Source organism: Lasioglossum baleicum, chromosome 3 (genome assembly GCF_051020765.1).
Source record: "Lasioglossum baleicum chromosome 3, iyLasBale1, whole genome shotgun sequence".
In the NCBI taxonomy this organism is placed as follows: domain Eukaryota; kingdom Metazoa; phylum Arthropoda; class Insecta; order Hymenoptera; family Halictidae; genus Lasioglossum; species Lasioglossum baleicum.
This window is the reverse complement of record NC_134931.1, coordinates 15586419-15609773: the sequence shown is the minus strand read 5'-3', so window position 1 is coordinate 15609773 and position 23355 is coordinate 15586419. Positions and strand designations below refer to the sequence as shown.

The 23355-nt window shown below is 37.5% G+C and overlaps 1 protein-coding gene and 1 long non-coding RNA gene across 2 annotated transcripts; one reads left to right on the top strand and one right to left on the bottom strand.

Moving 5' to 3' along the window:
- The first annotated feature begins 27 nt into the window (after positions 1–27).
- On the top strand, positions 28–23355 carry Geko (geko). Its single transcript, XM_076421270.1, has 4 exons — positions 28–167; positions 3971–4366; positions 8914–9046; positions 22428–23355. The coding sequence occupies exons 2-4, from the start codon at positions 4159–4161 to the stop codon at positions 22597–22599; spliced, it is 513 nt and encodes a 170-aa protein (XP_076277385.1). The 5' UTR covers positions 28–167; positions 3971–4158; the 3' UTR covers positions 22600–23355.
- LOC143207598 (uncharacterized) lies at positions 17092–21061 on the bottom strand. The gene is made up of 2 exons (XR_013008696.1): positions 20521–21061; positions 17092–18386 (listed from the first exon to the last, which is right to left on the bottom strand). It is a non-coding gene; the product is annotated as an uncharacterized LOC143207598 (long non-coding RNA).

Here is a 23355-nt window from a genome sequence, read left to right as displayed (position 1 = left end):
CGTTGCTCGAAAGTAAAAGGAGGCACTCTGCTCATTCGGCGCAAGCCGAAGAAAGTGGAAGAGTCGAACTGAAAGCGAGAGTACAAGCGGCTGTGTAACGTCTTCCCGTCAGAAAGCGGCGAGTCTGTCAGTCTGCGGGTGCAGTGCACCTTCGATGGTTCTCACGAGTACGTATTGTTTCGTTTCCACGTGACGCGTGTTTGTGGGTTAACGTGTTGCATGCCACGACCATTGCATAACGCGAGCGTACCCTCCCCTGAGACTGCGTAATTGACATTTTCGGTTTAACCGCTGCGAAGTAAAGAACGGAAAATGATTCTCACAGGTCGCGTAAAAATTGATCGTCAGTTGAAAGAAATGGGTAAAATGTAATCTAACTACAAAACATTTTACATATTTTGTAGAGGTGTGCGAGAACCCGAAAATGTCGGGTCGGGTCCGGACGAGAAATCTTTTCGGGATCGGGCGGGTCCTGAATGTGTTTCGGGTCTCGTTAATATCGAGATTCCAGAAAATTTAGGGAATAGCTGCGACCATTACTAAGTGGCGTCGTTGTTCGTGTTGATACATTCGTACTCTGCGAATTGAAACTCGGTTTTGTCACAACAATTTGAAACTTACAGAAAAACCGTTTCCATGCCACGTCATCTTTAGTTTCATTATTTCATACTGAGGAATTCGAGAATCGTTCAAAAATAAACAAATCTGAAGCTATAGTCATATTTAACAATCCTGAATACCTAGTCTCGAAATGTTTCGAAATACTTTCGGGTCACGTCCGACCCAATTCGAACGTCCCGTTATCGGGTTCTTGCCGACCGTGAACTATCGCTGGGGATTGTAGAGATTATAAAAAATTGTATTGGAGTATGTAATTTAAGTTGTTTCATAATATCAGATATGAACAAATTGACTAGATTGTTCATGTCATCTTTCGGTTCTGAAAACGAATTTCTGAAGATCGATATTGCATGTAAGTTTACTTTTCATAGAGGATTCCGATATATTTGACGTAATGTAGAAATTGTAAGCAATTTTGTTGCAGAATGTGTCTTATTATGTTTCGTGTAATGTGTTGTGCAAGTGTATGGACATCCGCAGCCTACTGATTACACATAACAGATGTCTAGAATTGCGGATGTTTATGCAAGATCTCATTTTTACAGATTTATGAGAAAATAGAGTTCGTAGAACCAGAACTTTCTCTTCCACAGTAATCAGTAAATTGAATATAATTTACCTCTGTATTATATCAGTTGTAATAATTTGTTGTATTTCAATGTTTGGTTGCTAATTGACAGTTATAGAATGTAACTGGCGACCCAGTCATTATTAAGGGACAATAGAATCGAGTTTTGCCCAAAGATGGATAAAAATACTTGCAAGTGGTTTTGTTCAATAAAAAATTTTTTATCACATGATAAAATAAAATTTAGTGCAGAAACTACTACAGCGCACTAAATTATAGTGTCCCAGGTTGAAGAAGCCAAAATTTGCCAATACATACAGTGTGGGCCACCACATAGTACCACTTCGATTTACATGATCAAAATGATCATTATATTGAACCTCTCATATCTCTTAAAAAAATGATTTTTTCACATAAATAGGTTAACACTGTCTTGTAAAGAATATTAAAAGAATATATGTGTCCATTCGAAAATAGTTAATGACCTTCATATGTTCTTTACGCGTCCATCTACCAAAATAGGTGAACTTATTTTCGATGCGAATAGTAATACATACAGTCATGTAAATCGAAGTGGTAATATGGTGATCTACCCTGTATACATATTCTATGGATGTAATGTGCGTATTTGCAGACTCTTCATTTGTAAACAATAGCGACATTTCAATACGAAAAGTCTAGATATTTCTTAATGGTTCTGCAAAAAATTAATATTGATAGCTTCAATGACTTCGCTTAGACAACACAACACGTGTCAATACTTAATGCAAATATTGCTACTTTATGCCACCATTACATCGCAGTAACTGGATCTTTACTGTTCCCTGCGAATTCCGTATTTCTGTCTCTATTACCTGTGTTTACAGAACAATTTTTTTTATATTTGGAACCGTTGCATATATCGCTGCTCCGGAAGTATAATGACGCAACTGTAAAATTTTGTGAAATTGACTTTATTGTGTTGATGTAAATCAAAGCTGGTATTTATTATTTTATAAATTGAAATAACTTAAAAGTTACAATAATAACCTACGATGTCTATGAACTATTCTCGTAGAAGAATTAAACCGAATCTTCAATTTTTGCAGTTGTGTCATTATACTTCCGGAGCAGCGATATGTACTGACAAAGTTTGACATTTGAAACCTGAGACACTCTGTACAAGCGACTGTAAGTTTCGACTCTTATGTCGCTAATAACCCATATAAGCAGTTGTTACGATACTGCATAGTAAATATAAAAAAATAGTATTTCGCATTTATCATTAATGGGGCACGTTACTGCATTTACTAAACTGTCTACAAAATTAAAGATAGTATTGTAAGATCAGATACGCAGCTATAAAAATAATTATTAACCGAAGAAGATTCTTTTGAGCTTTGCCTCGTTAAACATTTAATAAAAGTCTAGTCATACTCCAATTAACCCGCGCGTATGTTTTTGGATCCGTTTTACCCATACATAAAACATTGGCGCAACACGTGTGATGTCATCGATCGATGTTGATTTATGTATAGTGATAATTAGTCAGCGGTTCTTATGGACATTCAAAATTTTCTACCTAAATTGCATCAAACCGAAGTGACATACATAGAAATTAATCTTTTCTCTTAATATGTATGTTCAATAGGTTGAACATAATTTAACAGTATTTTTAAATTCGTCTGATGTTTTTAATGTTTTAAATTGCACCTACTTATTGTGTAGTGATAATTCGGCAAACGCTATTTAAAATGTCAATATTAGTTTGTTTGAAATAATTGCATGCTACGCAAAGATAAGGTAGAACCTCGCTCTCGTTGCCCGAACCGGGTCTGAAAATACGTCTAAAAGTCGCGATCGCGTGAAAAACTAATGTGTGATCTGTTTTTCCACTTTCCCACTTCGTGTTTACCCACTCCCGAAGCTGCTCGGGGTATTATGTAGACATCAAAATTTGATGACACATTAACGAGCAAGGTTTTATTATCATAGGTTCGTATGAATAGCTAGTATTGTGTAATACTACGGGTCTTAAATAGCCTAACATCTGAACGTCACCGTTACGTATAGTTAGTTATGTGTAGTTAGCGTAAAAAGTGTTTGAACACTCATAAAAAGACGGTAACTTTTTAAAAAGCGTATCAAACGGCCTGATTTTTCGTGAGCAATTAGAAGCATTGGTTTAGTCAATGAAAACTAAAAAAGGTACTTTTTAAAAATTATTTATTCGGGCCCGTAATGAAACTTTAAACGTAGATCTATTTCAGTTATACATATGCTGAAAATTTCATCGCGAAACTTACAAGTTATATATTTTATAAAATAAAATAGTTCAGTCTGCATACACTCATAAAAAGCTTTTTTTTTTACCTTGTAACGGCCGCTTCGCCGCGTTTATCGATCGAGAGAGTATCGAGTCTCGCATTCGATTCTCGATTCTCGACTATAATATATATTTTTTAAAAATTCCAATATACAAATACGGGACAAATACGGGACACAAAAAAAATACAGAACATTTGTTTCTTAAAAAAATATCGAGGACACGCTGTTGAGATACGGAACTGTCCCCGAAAATACAGGATGGATGGTCACCGTATACATGTATATAGTGTCTTATAGTATTGTCGCGGAGTATGGTAGCAATGAAACGATGGCACGGCAGCCGAAACGTTCGCGGTTGATAATGAAACCAGTCGGTCGATCGTCGACTCATCTAGCACACCTGATTTATGTAAATGGAATAGCGACTCGCCGCATAACCTGCAGTTCAGTTGATTAACGAATCCATGCGTGTAGGTGGTAAAGCCGGCCGCACGTCGAGAATTAAAGTTCAAAAGCCAGATCCAGTCCCGGCGTACCGATCCAGTCTCGGAATCGGCCAGGAGACCGCAGTGAATCGAGAATCGTCGATCGGAGCAGACGGGAGAGGCGCGAGCACGCGTTACGAGCAACGTTAACATTAGCCGGAGGCTGCCAAGGACACCATGGTCATGGACACGAGCACAGTCCGGCTGGTGATATTCCTAGGGATGTTTCTAGTGTTCGCCGCGGATTATAATTACCTGGTCTCGACGATATTCGGCAGGCCTTCCGAGCAGAATCTCACCGAACCTATAAAGGCTCCCGTTGGCCCACCAATCGAGTCGCACCTCTCCAACACGATCTCCAAGAAGGACAACGGAAAAGAGACTGGTAAGGGAAAGTGCTACTAACAGGTCCAACAAGGTGGAAACACTAAAACCGCGAAAAATATCGTTGCGAAAGTGAAATAAATTACGCAGTGTGGAATATTATGGTGCATTTAGATCAAACGAACTTGTTTCCCCCCACTTCAACGCTGAAATGTCGAACGTTCGAATTAATTAATTAATTCGCTGTATGACAGCATTATGTATCGAGTTGAACATTCAGCGAATGTTGTTTATATTTATAAAATCGAGTTAGCATTCTTCGAGCATTCTCAACGAATACTTTAACAAGCATAGAGCTCGTTCGAATTTAATTTTTTCGGAGTGGGGTCGAACGAGTACTCGTTCATTTGGTATAAACGCGCCATTACCGTTCACGATCACGTTCTGTCACTCGACGTTCCTGATTGATGCAGATTTCTATAAAAATTCACATTCAAACTTGATGGTAGACTTTGAAGACTTTAAATTGCATCTACTAATTTTTGTCACGAATGCATAAAATCCGGAGTCTGTGCATAAATATACGTACTAATATACTACATGTAAAACAATTAATTCCTTTTTGTTTGTATTGTGAGATTGAACATATTTCTATAAAATGTAACGTTACAAATGGAACATAATTTGTCGATTTAAAGTGCAAAACAAAAATAGGTGAATTATCATGCTGGTCTCTTTTATGCAATTATTTTTTAGGAGTGTGTAAAGAGTTTAATTTTGTTCAGTTTGTGCTCAATATTGATAAAAAGCGATAGTCACTTTTAATTTTAATAGTAGTGACCACGGTACATATTGGTTATTATGCTCTTACATGACAATAATAGCTTTGTGATCATTAAAAGGTTTGTGCAATACATATTCATATTCTACCGACACTGGGAAAATCTGCTGAATAGAAGAAATAATTCCCTGAAGGAAGTAATTTTCTATGAAAACACCAAGACTTCTTTTTTCTCGAAAATAACACAGCGGTTGGCAACTGTTGTTAGCAAAGTGATTACTCCGTTTGTTGTTTGCGTCAAAAATGTTTTAATTACGAAGGAGGTCGATATTTATTCAGAGTGCTATGTCAGTACTTTGCTCCATTTAAATTCTCATAAATACATCGTGGGCTGGAGTACCAGATACACAGTTGCTTCAGCTGTTTCATGATTCGAATGGCAATCGTATGCTACTTCGTTGTGGATATATGCGAACATGTTCGTGAATGTCATCCAGTTTGTATATTTTCAACGCGTTCCTTACGTAATCGTTTCACGAAGCAAAATCAGCTGTCGCAACGGTGACGATTGGTCATCAAAAAATCCCGCGATATTCTTGACATATTTACGGGAATTTCTGTGCATTTTTATAGAATTCAGCTAAGGGAAAGTCAATAAGGAAATAAAGTAAGAGATTATAAATGTGATTAGTATGCCAATTAAAAATACATTACTGACAGGACTAGAAGTTTGATAAGATAAAATAAGGAAAAGACGACATACAAAATTGCAGATATGGTGTTAGCGTAGTCTTATCTAAATTTCAGCTTCATCTTTATGAGAGATGAAACCCTTGGACCATCTGTAACATCTACAAGGAATCAGAATAATATTGGCACACATTTTAAAGGACCATACGACTTGGATCTTTTTTTTTATAAGTTAGAAAAATTAGTTTACTCTACATGACGTGCAAAAAATATTTTGCAAAAATTGTAGTTGTAGTGTACAACTTTTTTATGTGGACCTAAATTGGAAATTTATAAAATACGTTTTCTAGATTTGTGTCGATTATACATATGTATTCTAAAAATTTCGACTGTAGTAAACTAATTGATCTAACTTCTCAAAAAATCCAAGACGCATGGTCCAATATTAAAAAGCTATGGTACTTTAAAAAGTGTTCCAATATTATTCTGATTCACTGTGGCTATAAAAATTGAGAACATCTCGACTTATAGACCATTCATGGTGTATAGGGTTCAGGACAAATAAACAAAACACTAATGTACTTTCGTTGTTAACTATGTCAAAAATGCCACTCTGATCTTATTGCAGTTAATTAGTTGTCACTTGTTCATTTCACTACCCTTACTGAGTTGACTTGGTAGGTGTATAATCTATTCAATTTAACATTTTTTTTAGATTCCGATTGCTTAATTTAAAGATTCTTAATCTGTGGAATCAAAGGCCTTATTAGCATACTAACTCTTTATAATACCGAATAAAGTGCAGCAGTTCTACAAAGTATTATATTTAAACATTAAATTTCTCATTTTTAAAACATTCAAAAGGAATAAAACGTCAAAAGGAATCGTATAACAATAAGCCTGAACTCATTGTATGCTTTGAATGCTTTACTTTCATATCGTTTGTATTTTTCTAAGGTGTTTTCACGATTGAATCTAGCATAGATTTGAAGATTGGAACTTCCTCTTTAGAACAACCCCCTGAAACTTGCTATACGATTTCTTTTCGGTCGTTAAGGACATCATTATGTGAAAAGTGTATTCCAAACTATACAATAATAGAAGGTATACCATGAGGGCTTTACATGTTTGTACTTTTTCTTCATTTCTATTCCATAAAACAGTACAGAAAAGTCGTAGATCAAGCTATGCGGCGTAGTTACGAAAGGAAAACTTCAGTCTTTAAACCTATGGTATACATATTATGTCACGAAAAAAGTTTTCAATATTTTGACAGAAGTTCCACTTTGAAGCACTTGTCTGCTTCAAAAGTTGTTCATTTTGCAACCTCGGATTGCGTAATTTTAAAGACGTATGCTGAACTTGTTTTTCTCTGCACTTACATAACATCAAGACAAAAATGTGGTATTTCATTAAAAAAAAAATACGAAGTTACCTCGGAAAAATAAAGATAAAAATTTTGTTTTGTCACAGTGTCGTAGAAAATGATGATAAAAGTCCTGATCTTTGCCCTATCACGTATCGTTTAGGAGTTATATCAAACGGCACTTACCGCACTTTATAATAAACCTGTAAATTATAATAGTATTTCTTCTTTAAAACACTTCATAATATGAGCAGCAATTTCCTATGCAACTTCCATATGCAATTTCCACCTATTTCCATAACTCACATATTCTTTGCTTTGAGTAATCAACTATTACGACCATTGAAGTGTCCTATTGTTAGGTTTCTTCCTACGAAAAGCTGGCTATAGCAGGTCCGTAACATCTTCAATAATCTCTTACAAAAAAGAAATTGCGAAGTCGAACACAGTAAAGGTTAAAAAGCACACGACTGGGAAGTAATTCGAGATCATGTGAAAACAACCTGTAGAACCAGCTGGGAATTATTTCGATCTATTGTGCCACGCGATCGGATCTCGAGAAACAGCCTGGTATTGTCGGTTTGGCCTCGGGAAACCAGTTCGTTGAGCTAGAAAATGCATTTCGAAAGTCGCGGACCGGCTTCGGTGTCCAATAGTCGTGGCAACCTCTTGGCGTCCTCGTCCGCACGCGAGTCAGGGTTTCACGCGTGCACGCGAGTTGCATCGATTATTCCCGTCCCTGGGTATCTCTGCTATCGAGTTTCACACACACTGTCCAGGAAAAATGGTGCTTAATGCCACCGAAGCCGAGTTTGCATCGTCCGTTCTTTCCTCGGACTCGTCTGCAAGTTCAGCTCTATTTTTTGGGCATGATCTGCGAGGACTATCGTCACCGTCCTTCAGTCTTCCACGGCGAACAGGTCTAACCAGGTTTATTTTTTGTTTTGTTGTGCCAACATATCTCGCGTTATGTTTCTGCACGAGGAAGCGTTTTGTTTGGCGAGATCATTTTTATCGTTGCATAAAAGAGACATTGATGATGAATAGACCCGTTTATACAAATGCAGAGTTCCGGGAGAACGGGCGGTGACCCGAGTCTTCATATTTTTTGATTAATATATTGGTGATGAAAATTCATGTACGGTTGTGTGAAGACGATCTTGTTGTTGTAATTTCATGGTACCTTTCATTAACAAATAGATTTTATTTTGAGAACGTACATGTTGCAACTTTCTCTGGATCTTCTTGAAAAGAACGTGAAAGTCGGGCGAGTTGAGAAAACACTGTGTGATCAGTTTGATCGCAACATTCTTCCCACCGATTCAGATTCAGAGTTGCAGACGTACTAATTAACTGTCAAGAATTTAGCACGTGCCGGTCACGAACTACTGTCACTCGCTAATTACCACGTTCACGGAGTGCAACAAAGTAACGAAGGAGAGATCATTATTTCGCCATTCCAGTGTATGCCACAGAATTAATTACACTAATAAACAACAATCTTTCTGATTTTATCCGTCACGCGAGGAGTGAACATTGCACACACAGATCTCATATTAAATATTCGGAGAAATACTACGTTAGTAATTAATTTGTTGCAGCAGGTCACAGTTGAAATTTTATAAATGGATTACTCGAGTTCCTTAAAATTTTACGTGCTATAAATCGTGTACCTTTCAGGCGATCTGAATTGCAATATCGAAAAACTTTTAGCTGTGTACCTTGAGGAGCAAGCTCAAAATTGTATGCGCTTTTCCTAATTACTTTGCAGTAGTGTCACGACGAGCCCGAATGATGACGACGATCAAAACCGCTTGCCTGCCGAAGCTGATATGCGAATTGACCTCGGCCGTTCATCAGGATCAGCTGAGCGAGATGGAGAGGTCGTTGCTGAACTTGATCAGGTAAATGGTGAACTAACGTACGACTCTTATTTCTGTTCGACACCGTGCGTTTGCTTACTGAAATGATAAATGACGTTAAAATTGCTAAATAACTGTGCTCCCTTTATTAAATTTGGGCGCAAATCCCAAATTGTTCAAATTCTGAGAAAATTTTCTGAAGTGCACATACGATGTTGGTAATTATTTGCAGTAGAGCGCTCCTCACCGATTTCAATGGCCTTGAAATATGTTATTAAGGTCATCATTCTGAACAACTTTTTTCTATACATGTTACCGTCGGACGACCTTGAGATGTTTGCGGGACACTGTTAGGATGACCATAGATCTAACCAAAATTCGTTTAAAATAACTACACAAACTTTAGTTCGGTAAGTGTTTCAATTTTTCTTGGAGTTGCCAAAGACTATGTATAGGAAAAAGTTGTTCAGAATAATGACCTTAATAACATATTTCATGGTCATTGAAGAAATGCTCTATTGTATAATAAATTCCGCAAACATTCCGCAACGAGATTTCTTATTCGTCTTCAAGCTTAAATTTGCATATTCTCTTGGCTAGTTGGCGATAAAAAATGCAGACCGTAAGAACAATCGCCAGTCGTTGGAAACGACCTGGTTGTCGACTACGAAGTCAGAAGAAAAAGTGCATTTTCTCCGTTTTCTCTTGACTTTGTTTCTCCGAAAGTAACTCGAAAATGATGTAGAGGTGCTTTGATTTTTGCTGCAGGTAGCATACTATTGTAGTTCAACATTTCAGGTAAGATATTTCATGGAGCGATTCGCTTTCAACAAAAGAAAAGTTATCTAGACGGCAACAAAAGGCACAGCAATTACGCTGTTAACCGTTTACGAGGTATTCGGCGAAAAGATCGACGCAAACATTCGAAGTCCGCGGATGATCGAGCAGTTTCGCGTCCCGGCGTCGAATTTTTACGGCGGGACCCAAGGCGCTCATAGACCTCGCGCTTTCATCGTTCGGCCCCTGACTCGCCACTTTCACTTTCCACTTTCGATTGTCATCGACAGTAACACGCTCGAAATCGGTCGGATGCAATCGGCTCGTGAAGCGCTAGGAAACGCGAGAGCAGAAAAAACCTTGCATCACCGAAGAACGGGAGACTAGATAACACACCAGATAACATATCTTACATTTCTCAAATGTATTAGACATTAGACTGATCCACGAATAATTGTGGGGTAATCTTGTCGATTTGCTATCCCAATTTAAATGGCCTTGAAATATGTTTTCAAGGTCACCATTCTGAACAACATTTCCCTTTAAAGTTTTCGGCGGTCGGCTTTAGTTTACGAGACAATTGCAAAAAACTTTACGTAATTAGGGAGAAATAAATAAGACGTAAATAGAGAAAATTGCAGAAGAATGCGTATTTGAATGAGAGCAACATGAATAAAATCAATCCTCTGCACTTTGCACGTATTAGATGAACCCGACAGTCTTAATTATTATTTTGTTGATTTGTGCCAAATGGAAAGTAGCGGCGTAATGATCTGGTCCGATGTACTTACATACAGTTCATTGCTGTAAAGATGCATATTTAGAAACTATTGATGAACAAATAAACGCATATGTCATAAGTGTTACTGAAGATAAACATGACACTGTTTGGGGGCCTACCCAATTAACTCAAGTACCAAATATTTTTGTATAATTTATTTTCCCGTAAGGTTTTAATTTAAATTGTTTTTAGTTTTTTGACCGCGAATGGAGCCCTTTGACTGGACGGGGCTCTGGGCTGCAGCCGACAAAGTCCTAGATCAAAGTCGCTAGATGAGGGAAGGTAGCACGAATTGACAGGAAAACTTACCCTTTCTCTGCTACAACCAGATTAGTTAGTAGACATTATGACAATTATGACACATGTGCGACAGAGACCGTGGGGGAACAGTGTTGTAGAAGGGGAAGGGTAGAATGGCAGACAGAAGTCTTAATCTGGCGACTATGGTCTAGCTAAGATCCTCTGCCGAGTTTACATTACAAAGATAGTGAACTTTTGCTCAAAAAAGTTTCAATTTTAGATTAACCAACAAGATCTTCCGACGTCAACATCATTAGAAATAGTTGGATAAATCTTAGCAGTATACAAAAATATCAAATAACAATGTTAAACAACATGTTGAAGAAAAGTGGGGAAAAATTAACTGTGAAAAGTATTAAAAAATTATATAAATCTTCAGCCAATAGAATTGACCGCTACCATTTTGTGGTATATGTGGTATCGATTCGGAAGTTCAAATATTAACCTCTGATATACATTTCTGTATATTTTTGCGGCATTCTAATGCATTTATTAATTGTTTAACGGGCGACTTGCGTCATTCTTACATAACGTTCAGTCATGCATTAGACTGCATACATTAGAATACGTTATATGTATCGGTATTGCATGGAAAGAAAAACTTTTATATAAAGAAATGTAGATATAAGAAGCGTCATGCTTCTCATTTCATTAGCATTTTAATACGCGCAGAATTGCACATTATAATTGTGTTCTGGCATGTGCATTAATGCTAATACCTACTCTTATTGATCATATTAATATGAGGTTCGTTGGCTAATGTTATCGACAAATTGCTATTTAAAAAAGAGAACAGGAAGTTATTTCATAGTCAATATGATTGTGCACATTTTCCACTTAACGCGTTAAAATCTCTGATTGGTGACAGTTAAATTGAAACATGTGTAGAGCGCATACGTACTCATTGTGAAAATCATGCGACACGCTGTTAACAGAGCACCGTTCAACATCTAATGAAGCTAGTACTATAATGTTATGTTGGTGGTACTAGTTAGCAGATAACGACAATATATTTTTCAGGCTATTCACCATAACCATGCTTACATACGTACTACCTTTTCACACCTGAAAGTAAATGACAGATTCTTCCCCTTTTACAGTTGCACCAAAATGGACTCCTTAAAAGGAAAGACTAGAATGAATAAACGTGATAATAGTCAAAACATACAATATTTCCCATACAGAAAATCTTTGACACATTGTTGCGAAGATAATTTCTTAAAGCGATAACGGAACAGTGATTCTGTATGCACTTACAGCGAGATAATTTCTTCAAGCGACAACAAAATAGTGAGTCTGCACTTTTACAGCTTGTATATAAACTTACAGAAATTTACGAAATACTGACTAATTAAGGAAGGAATTTTGGAAAATTTATTTTATACAATGTGTCCAATATTATTGAAGTAGTTAACGAAATATTTTTTGCTCTTGTAAATTATTTTATTTCATTGCAAGAACTAATGTTTTTGCGAATATCTCGTAATCTAAAGCCGACCGTCTAATACTTTACAGGGAAATATTGTTTAGAATGGTGACCTTGAGAACATATTCCAAGGTCATTGAAATCGGAGAGGGGGTAGCACATCGACAAGTTTACCAAATGGTTAAACAATCTGGACCAATAACGAGTAAAATTAAATTTTACTTGTTATTTCTTTTACGGAGTTCAAATTTGCATAAATTTCGGCAATCCAGTTAAAAATCTCGTAACGTGCACTGAATTTAGTTTCCGTCCGTTTCCACTATCTCTCAACTAAAACTCATTCTCCGTATATTTGTTTCCCGGCCCTTGTTACCAAGGATACGGTGGATATCTGAATATCAAAACGTCAAATGGATCACTATCCCTGAAATTGTGTCGAAATTTCCCGTTGCAAATCGCATTGCCAATCAATCTCGACAAATGTCAGTGATCTGTGCCTCGCGAGCTTTTATCGCTGGCTCCGGCGCGTAGCTGGAAGGGACGCGGAATAGCTCGAAATATTTGAAAACGCTCGGACGTCTGTATCGCGGCGATCGATTCGCATTTCATAAAATCCCACGGAGCAGTTTCGTTTCAATCAATAACGCCGGCGATATTACCGTGGCGTGGGTCTGCGTCGCACATCCCGTTGAAACGAGCGCTCAGAATCTCGCGATCGCCCGGGATTTCGCAGAGCACAAACAAACCGATCCGATTCGGCCGCGTGCATTGTCGAGTCAATATTTGGCCGCTTTAACATAACTTTGCTTTTAATCGGCGAGGAAAATGGCCGGGACACGCGGGCGCTGCGCCACATTATCCAAATAATATGGCGGATTGCGCTCTCGCGTGAGCGTGCGCGCGCGTTTTGCCCGCTATCGTAAACGAAAATTGCGAGATACGTCGCGATCGGTCCCGGCGTGATCCAATTTTGAGCGCGTATCGCATCGGCGGCGCCGTCGTTTTTCGAGCGTCGTCCACCTCGAAATCGACGAACGTTAACATCGACGTTACTGACCGGGGAATATAGCGGAACACGGCCCCGCTTATGCGCGCCATCCAATTTTGCGATGAAGCCTGCTGCATCCCGCGTTGATTCTGATATCGAATTCAACGTCCCCTGGCTGCCGCATCTGTTTAAACATGATATCAAATAGAGTGTTGCTCCTGTTTGCTTGATATCCGACGAGGCCTCTAAAATTCATGGTCGAAATCTTCCACGCACACTATGCCCTCTGAAGCCATTAAAAACGGATTATTTAATCAAACGAGAGCTACAAACCAACATTTTTCGGATCAAAATAATGTTCTCGCTATGTTTTATTAGTTCTTTTCGTGAATGTATTCGCTTCCTTTTTTACCTTTTGAAGATCCACTTTTTACTACTGGCTGTAATTTTGATCTTTTCCCTAACGCCGCACTATTTTAGCATTGTTTTAAGACTATAACCACAATGTAGTGGGTCGTGAGATTCATCTTGACGTCAACTACAACAGTACGTGGTCAGAAATACGTAGTGACATTTACAAAATTATGATTACCATTATGTTCTATAAAAAAATTTTATAAAGATTAACTTTCGTTTGACACATTTCTTTGCCAGATCATCGGAAGTGTCCGAGAAATCGTAGTGACTATCGGGCTCTTTCACCGGAAGCCTGGCAAAAAATAGTTCCGTCGGGGACACTTGATGATTTCTTAAAATCATATCACCAAAATATAATGTTAATTTAAGTTAACTGGTACGGAAATACTGATTATTTTTCGTATTATTTTCGTTTTCAATATTTTTAACGTATAAACAACGTACGATAATGAAGTATTATTTAAGAAAAACCATAAGCGACGCCAGGAAAACTCCCCCTATATGTATATCCAAGTCTAAGATCAAAGATCTTTAACTAGAAAGCAGAAATGCTTGACATTCACCAGCTACAGCTTTCGCTGCTCGAAGAAATACAGCAACGGAACTGACTCAAATTATCCTGGCTGTACCGAGTTTGTTTATCCAACGTCGCCGCCATATCCGGTCATTAAAGAGTCGATGATGCTTTAAAGAGCAGGGAGAGGACGTGCGATGTGAAAGTTCGTCGGTTCTTACGTAAGCTCAGAAAGCGGAACATAGGTTGAGCGAACGCGCCGTAACAATCTACCACTTTCCTTTTCACGGGTTATTCAATCTTCCAACTTTCTACGACGCCTCGGGCGTTTTGGGACCACGTGTGTCCCACCACTTACGTATTTGTAGTCTTCCAGCCTCTATCGATGACGAATATCTGCCAAAATGCGCATTCCGTTCTAAATAAAAAGCGTGTCATGGGTTGCACCACTGCTTAGTATACACAGATCTTTCTGTTCATTTCTGTGAATAACTTTAACATTTGCATCTTGAATTAAGGATAAGAATAATAATATCGTTAATAAGATATATATTAACATCAAATTATCTAACAAACAAAGTATTATTTTGAATACACTTCAGTACACTCGAAACAAGATCTACATGAATCCTCGTATGAAAAAATTTTGCTCTACATTTTCAACTTATTCTTTTTATACATATAGAATGACCCTACGTTCGGTTGTACCACCAGTTACCGATCACCCTGCGCAAGAATATTGCATTAATTGATTTTGGGAGTCAACGAAACGGTTTCTTTGAACGGAGGGAACTTTATCCGTACTTTCCGGCATTCCTCTTCGTTTCCATTGCTTTCCGCTTTTGTGTTCGCGACTTTCAAGACGTCAAAGCTTAATAACCGCTTGAAATGACAGCGTCGCTTGAACGATTAACGGTGGCCGCGACTTGGCATTTTATGTTCAACCCATGGCATTGCAAAAGGTTCCTCCACTCCTCTCTTCCAGTTGAAAAGGTGAATTTCGTTTACCGCGTTACCTGTTTAATTTACAGCAATTAAGTCCCGTATATTCCGTACCTTTTGCATTTTTTCACATTTCTAATTAAGAGGTGGACCAGCCGGTAGACTCTGCGTTTCGTCCAAATTTCATTAAGAAAAAATGCAGGGTGTCCCAAGAATGTTGTATTTCCTTCAAAAGACTCATTTCTGATACCATTTGAAGTAACTTTTCCCTCTGTGAAAATCTTCTCCGCGGCTTTGTTCAGGAGTTATCAATGAAACACACGGACCACACAATCGGAGCGTGGTTACTGCGGACGGATTCCGGCTTGACGACAAGTCTCCCTGAACGTGTCGCTGGATTGGTTGAGCTGCGCTTTGATTGGTCCGTGGCTTTCGGTTAATAACTCCTTAACGCAGCCGCGGAGAACATTTTCGCAAAGGAAAAAATTACTTGAATTACCTCAAGCGTCAAGCCCGTTCAAGGAAATACAACATTTTTAGGATACCCTGTATAGCAAAGCTTTCATGGTGCCTACGAAATGTTGAGAGTCGACGGTGCACGTTCACCGGTTGTCCAATTAATTAACGCTTCGACAGAGAGCGTTGCTTGCGCCCCGTACCCTTGCTCTATCAACGTTCATACGCGTTTCAATACTAAACTATTCATTATCGAATACGCTAGCGCCACTTGATGAACAAAGATAATCCATAGACAATTAATAACGGTAATACATCTGCAGCTTGCAACGGGAAGATTATTAAACCGATGGTAGCTCTAATTTCGAGGATATTTCAGCTGAGCCCAGCAATGATTAATAGCGATTTAATGATGTTGACTCGTCAACAACGAGATTATCCGTATACATGCCGCGCATGATAAAATTCGATCAGACTACGGCTCCGAAATATACAGTGAATCACAGTAATTTTCGGACGCTTTTAAAATTATGCTAACTTTTTAAATAGTGCACCATTAGACTTGGACTTTTTTGAGAAGTTAGAACAATTAGTTCACTATATGACGTGCAAAAAGTATTTTGAATAAAAAGCAAAATTACATTTTGTAGGTCTGTGTCAATATGTATTTTTTAAATCTTCAATATAAGACCACGTAAAACAATTGTAAAATACAAATTTTAGTATTTTCCCTGTAATTCCGACCAATTGCATTTTTTCACGTCACGTAGTAAATTAACTTCTAAAAAAATCGAAGTCCTGTGGTCTAATATTAAAAAATTTAGCGCGCCTTTAAAAGTGTCCGAATATTACTGCCATTCACTGTAGCTCTAAAATCTCTGTCACGTCGCCTTTATTTGTCATTCGATGGATTAAGTAATTAAAACGTAAATGGATTGCCTCTAAAGGATTACTGCGATCCATGTTCCCTCTAGGAAACAGAGTTGCACCAGTATACGAGTATACAGTGAAATCAATTTCGGGGGAGAACTCGCTATATACAAAAATGATGAAAAAGCTTATGTAAACGTTTTTTCTATTTGTAGTTCCGAACCTCTATAAAAAAAAACTCATTCGTACGCGGAGGACGAATATTATAGCGTCTGCAAACAAACAACACAATGACAGCAACAATTTTAGCAAAGTATATGGTTTTTCAACACTGTCATGAAAAAATAAAATGGCCATAATAAAGGTTATTCAACTCCAGTGTTCAAAAGTCATTAAATAGTATTATTGTTTCCATTAATGTCTCGTCGACTTTATTATGCACTAGTGTAAATACATGTGTAAACATGGAGGAACGACGCAACCTTTGGGTTGCTAATAAACGTATTAAATCCAACATAAACGTCAGGAAATCATAAATTCTTAAACCGTCTTCAAGATGTCCCATAAAAAATCAAAAAATATGAGGGTTAGAAGAATTATAATGGCCATAAGGAAATATCACAAAATCGTATAAATTTTTATTTCAGCATATTACAAACTAACGAAAGCAATGTAAACATTAAAAAAAGGTTATTATAATCATCGTGCAAAGACACTGAACTATCAGTCTTTTTTATTTAGTGTCAAACAGTATACCCTATAACAAGTAGGCTATTTTCCATCGCAGTTGACCTTCAACGATCTTCAATGACCTTGACTCGTAGATCACTGCACGCGTCTTAAAACGCTTTATTATTGGGTTGGCAAGGAAGTAATTTCGGTATTTTAAGGTGAAGTAAAACTCAATTTTTGTTTTTTCATTCACAAGCGATGAACTTTAATCAATAAAATATTTTCTTATTTATTCTTTTCGGCAAAACATCATCGAACAAAATGGAAAATATCTTATTCGTTAAAGTTCATTGCTTGAATAAAAAAAAATTTCTTTCTTGCCAACCCAATAGATAGTACATCGAAAAGTATATCATTCTAATTAAAAAAACCGGACGAGTGTCTTTACCCACTTTTATAACAAAAACAACTGAGAACGACTCGCGCGTTCTTCTCCTTTTTTATAAATAATGATCGGAATAACTTATCCGGCAACTTTTGGAAACAATTTCTTTTTGTAACATACACGATTTGTATAGTATTCTAGTCTTATAGTATTGTCTCAGAGTGTATTCTCTCCTTGGTAGTGGGAGGGTTAAAGAACACTCGATAGACCTAGAAAATTGGCTGTAGATTGAAAGATCGGATAACAGGTTCTCGAAACAATCGAGCTGAAAAATTCATAGAGGAGGCCACAACAGAAGGGAGCCGAGGCTGCAGCGAATCGTATCGCGAGCGAAGCTCTCGTCGCGGTTAATGTCCCGGAAGGATTCGAGCTTTATATTTACTTTTATGCCTGCGTAAACGCAGCTCTGGGCTAGCCCGATTTTTATTGGATCGTAGATCGCTCCCGGTTAAACCGATCAAGATGGAAACGCTAAGAAGCTGTTCCACGGTTATTCCTCGCGTTCCGGACCGCGGACATCGAACGCCCGAAACGCGCGCTCCTGCTCGTAAACGCTCGAAACGGCCGAGATTTCCCTTTTGCGGCCGGAACGCGAGCGTCTTCCTCGGGAGCCATGCGTGACGAAACTGCTCCTTGCCGGTGAGGTCCTCCTTCCTGCAGCCACCATTTTCCTCAAGGATCGGCCCTCCCTTATTTCCGACCGTGTACCCGCGACCAGACGCGAAATCCCTCTCCCTTCCTTCCATTTTCTTCGGCGACGAGGAACAGAGGGTCGTGAATCGAGAATTCTTCTACTGAAAAATGAACAGACAGGGGAGTTTCCTTGTTCTTTAAAGACTCCTGGAAAGTTCAGGCCGAGACTTTTTGATGCTGATTATGCTGTTGTAGGGTGATCCTCCTTTTGGTATGTGCGCGGTGTTACGGAATGCTTCGTTATTTTTGAATGACAATAAACATTTGTGGGAACGACTTCGTTTGTTAGTTGGATGGAATATTTCTGGTATTTTGGTCTGTTTTTGGAACAAACAGATATGGAAGAGTACACTGTCGGCTATAATGAAGGTTCTTGATGATTCGCTGATGGTACAACATCTGGAAGTAGTCGTGCTCAGACAGTTGCTCCTTGGATTTATTAAAGTGTATATTTATCTTGTTATTAAAGTGATGTGCAATACTGAAAGGAAAGGATCAGAATGCTTTATGGCACTATTACAAACCCTAATGGTTTGTCGATTTCTAAAATTTGTAAAGCAGATTCTCAATTCAAAACCGATTTACGATATATATTAGGATTAATATATCAAAATTAATTAATGATGAAAACGTCAATGTTTTGATTTCAAAGCAAATTGAGCACAAGCATATTAATTAATCTTCAGAAATTAGAATTTACGATTAATAGAAACGTAGTCTGCAAAGTGAACCAAAATTCAGAGTAGAATTTGGCTATAAATAACTTTTCTGTAAATAAGTAAGTTTTTTTGTTGCCAGTACATATTATACGCGCGTATTACTTGATTGTGTGAATAATCTCAAATTTAATTGATTATTTAACTGTCAAATAGTAGAATACTCTTTGAACTGCATTTAAGTCGATTTCACAGGTCGGACGTTCCTGTCATTGGTTTATAGTTTTCACTGTCAAAGTTCAACAACGAGGCTTCCCACGCCAGTACAGTATTATCTCTGTAAATGGCATATCTTCGGCCGAGTGACAGTTTTAGAAGAGGTACTACATTCTTAGTAGTGTGCCGAACGTAAAGAAGGATAGAGATTAAAAAATAAAGGGAGACTGAGAGGTTCGACTTTGATGTATGTTATCAAGGACACGACCCCGAGTATCTTTTCCTTATAACCTAGTCGGTGAGCTTAATATCAAATTATTAAATGTATGAATTGCTGAACTCTTTATACACTGATTTAACTTTTGGCCAAACAATAATTTAAAATTTGCTCGTATACGTGAAATGAGTAATGGTGTGACTAGTCAATAGATTGTTTACCAGCGAACAGCGCATATTATACATACGTGTACATTGGACCTTTTGAGTGCAAGCGGATTGATGACGTTGCACATACGCGGCAAGCAAATTCATGGCGTTGCAATCAACTTTATTTAAATGCAGAATTATATATCTACATAAGAAACTCTCTGAATATGGGACTTTAAAGATCAGCTTTGTATCTCAAAATGTAAATTAATAAATTTGCAGGCTACAATAGTTCGAAAGTGTTAAAAATGGCAATTTTTCAAGATTTTTGGCCTTTTTACCACATTTGATCGTTTATAATTCGTAAACCAATTAACCAATTTCAATGAAATTTTCAGAGCGTATATAATTTATATCAGTTGACGAAACACATTTTTTAAATTTTCGTTATTGGGCCAGCTAAAAAAGTTGTACAAATCAATATTTAGTATTGTTTTTCACAATTCCAACCAAATGCATTTTTTCAAAACTTATTTATTAGACGTCATTTACTAAACTAATTCTTCTAGCCTTACAGAGAAATTGAAGTCGTTTGGTCCATTGATATAAAAGTTATTCTGATTTAAAGTGTGTGGAATCAGTTATGCTCCTTACTGTAAGCTCGAAAGAACATTGTGAATGTGAATCACACGACTAAGCCCGTTATTATTGAGTGAACAATGTTTTTTTTGTGTCAAATCATGATCTAAGAAATAAATACTCAATAAACATTGAATATAAGGCGTTTTAACTTCATTTCAACACTTACTTTTCAGAATTTTTGGGGTAAAATATTGCCTTCAGAAAATTGACTATAACTTTTTATCTGTTAACGCTGTAATGATACTTTCTGCAGCGAAATTGTAGCTGGCAACTATACCTTTTAAATGGTATTAATATTTCTGCGTAGTTCGCATTCTGTAAAATTTTATAGCTCAAAAACAAAACGTGTCCCAACCTTTACGACAGTCCCTTCTAAAATAGTCAAAGCTGGACAATTTGGACTGGACAGGGTTCCGGAAAGCTCCGTGGATGAAAACGAAGGAAGTTGACCGTTCTTCCGGTTTCTCCTGAAAGAGCGCGGATGCGTGCACGTAGCTTGGAACCGGAGAAAGGTGTCGCGTCAGTATAATCTTCAGCCAATGTGCCGAGCGCAACCGGATTCCGCGGTGCCTGTTTACTGACTGCCGTCGATATCGAAAGTAAAAGGCGAGTCGCCTTGTTCCTGTTCTTATATGCCGCGCTCCTCGACCAGTTTATCATGGTCAACCGTTACGAAAGCGACGTTGATTTCATCCGCGCTACACCATTCTTTCAAAACACGTTTCGCGACATGAATCTTGCGAAACTGCCAACAGTATTTGCGTGGATACCATATCCCACATACTGGACGCGGTTGGCTCCATTTCGAAAATTACATAGTGTCTATTGCATGAACTGGGAAATCACGATGGTCAATATTAGACCGTGCGGACTTTATTCGATACAGTAGACTAGTAGACTCCTCTATAACGCGATCAAAGAATCTGTTTAAAAAGGCTATACAGGGTGTTTCGCCCGACTTTGTCACTATTATTATTCTTAGCAAAAATGTTACAAAGGAAATTTGAATGGTACCGAGCGGGGCATGTTTAGGTATTATTAGTCTTTTTTGCGAGTGACCGCGTGTCAAGGTCATATGAAGGTCAACTTCGTTTTTTAAAATAGTATAATGTATTTTTTAATACATCGATGGATGCAGCTCGACATTAGTACTAAAAAGGTAATAACCTTGCTGAAAAGTTAATACTTTAGGAGATATTTCAATTGAAATAATTGTAAGACACCATTAATGTCATAGTAAGGTGTTCGGTTTTATTTATTGCAGAGAAGGTTCAACATAATAACCATAATAACCTCTTCAATCGTTATTAATTTATGTTATGTCTAAAAAAACACTTCAATGTGCATCACTTGCACTTATCGATCGATTACACAAATTTATGAATTGCAATACAGAACATTTTAAGCATTACTTTCATTAAAAATTATTTATATAGAACATCTCGGTAACTATTACTGTTTCACCACATATATTTTAACAGTTTTTTATTCACAGATCAATTCTCTCTTCAATTGCGAAATTAGAATTTATCCTCTGCAATATAAAAACTCAACACCTTCATATCTCGATAAAAATGCAAAATAGAAAAAAAACATACATTATATGCTATTTACTCATGAAATCATACAACTTTCGTTTGAACTATTTTTTCATATACCACATAGTTCACAAGTAATTCAGGTGGCGCACTTAGCTGAATCACCCTGTATTCGTGTTTTTAATTGACATCATCATAGCGAATTTTATGCACTTATAACAACAATAAGTAGGTGTGATTTGAAACAGTATTTAAGTATATTAAGGAAGAAAATTAATTTCTGTTGCAATCCAGTTTAAAAATCCGTTATTTAGTAATAACATTTCGCACAGAATAGATTAGTTATCTATGGTTAAGAACAGAGTCGCGAGATGAGGGAAGGGAGCACGAATTGAGAGGAAAATGTCCCCCCCCCTCTCTCTCTCTCTCGCTCTCTGCCAGTACCGGATTAGTCACGTGACATTATGACATATACAGTATAGAAACGAAACGTGTCACGTGACCGTGCCGTGGCAGAAGCGGGGGGAATAGTGTCGTAGAAAGGGAAGGTATACAATAGAGTGAGGACACAAGTTTTAATCTGGCTAATCTGGCTGACTCTAGTTAAGAATTCATTGACTAAAATCATACGTCTATTTCAAGTGATCCAATAATTTGAACACCCACTCTAAACTGATGGCACTGAGATAGAATTACCTATAAATATTTCATGAAAATGTTTCAGGGACACGAGTTTAAACACACTGGCGGAAGTGCCTTCGAGATACCACTTCGCGGCTCATATGGGTCAATTGATATCCGGTCTGGAAGGTCAGGGATGTCATAATTTCTTCCCATCCTGCCCTTTGCCGGGCTCCAGCGTTCTAAACATGATGAAGAAGATCCGACTGCGCTGAACCGACACAATCCTGGAAACTGTCTTTACAGAACACGCGAGAATAACAACGAAGCCTGTGATATCGAGGACTGTTTTTCTTGTCAAATCTCGAAAACTACTTATATTTTGTTGTTGGAGATGTTTAGATCTTAATAAGATCGACGAGTCTTGACCAAATTAATGCCTTCTCCAAAAAACATTACATTCACATTATACCACACGTGGATCTCTATTTATTGAGATCACGAGAGTTTTTCCGAAAACGTTGGTGTATTATTTTATAGTATTTTGTTAATAAAATGCGATAACGCGTGACGGAAAGAGAAAGTACTTTTCAATCTAATTGTTAAGAAAAATTTTAGGTGTACAGTTGAGTTATTTATTAATAATTGTCTGCTATACTTGACCATCATAATATGTGCTCGTTAGATAATGTGATCTAACGGTATATTCTTGGATACAGCTAACATTTCTCAATCAACGTAAAATAGTTTTAGACTACGCTTAATGAATTAAATTAATACTTAACGTGTTCTAGAGATTTGCTCGCGTTTTACGAGCAAATATAAATTTATGACTACTATTTATTGCACGAGCCACGCGTAACTGTATCCAGTACCGTTTAAACTCAATATTCAACTTTACATTTCTGCGTATTGCAGGTATATTGCACGAACTGAAGTGTACAATTAAATTGTATGTTATACCATTACGAATTTTACGTTCTTCGAAAATAAAGCATCTATGAAAACGTGTTACCATTGCTTAATACCCC

Coding starts and splice junctions, on each gene's coding strand:
- Geko (XM_076421270.1), top strand. CDS start 4,159: ATGGTCATGGACACGAGCACAGTCCGGCTGGTGATATTCCTAGGGATG. Junction 4,367..8,913: donor GGACAACGGAAAAGAGACTG/GTAAGGGAAAGT, acceptor ATTACTTTGCAG/TAGTGTCACGACGAGCCCGA. Junction 9,047..22,427: donor TCGTTGCTGAACTTGATCAG/GTAAATGGTGAA, acceptor AAAATGTTTCAG/GGACACGAGTTTAAACACAC.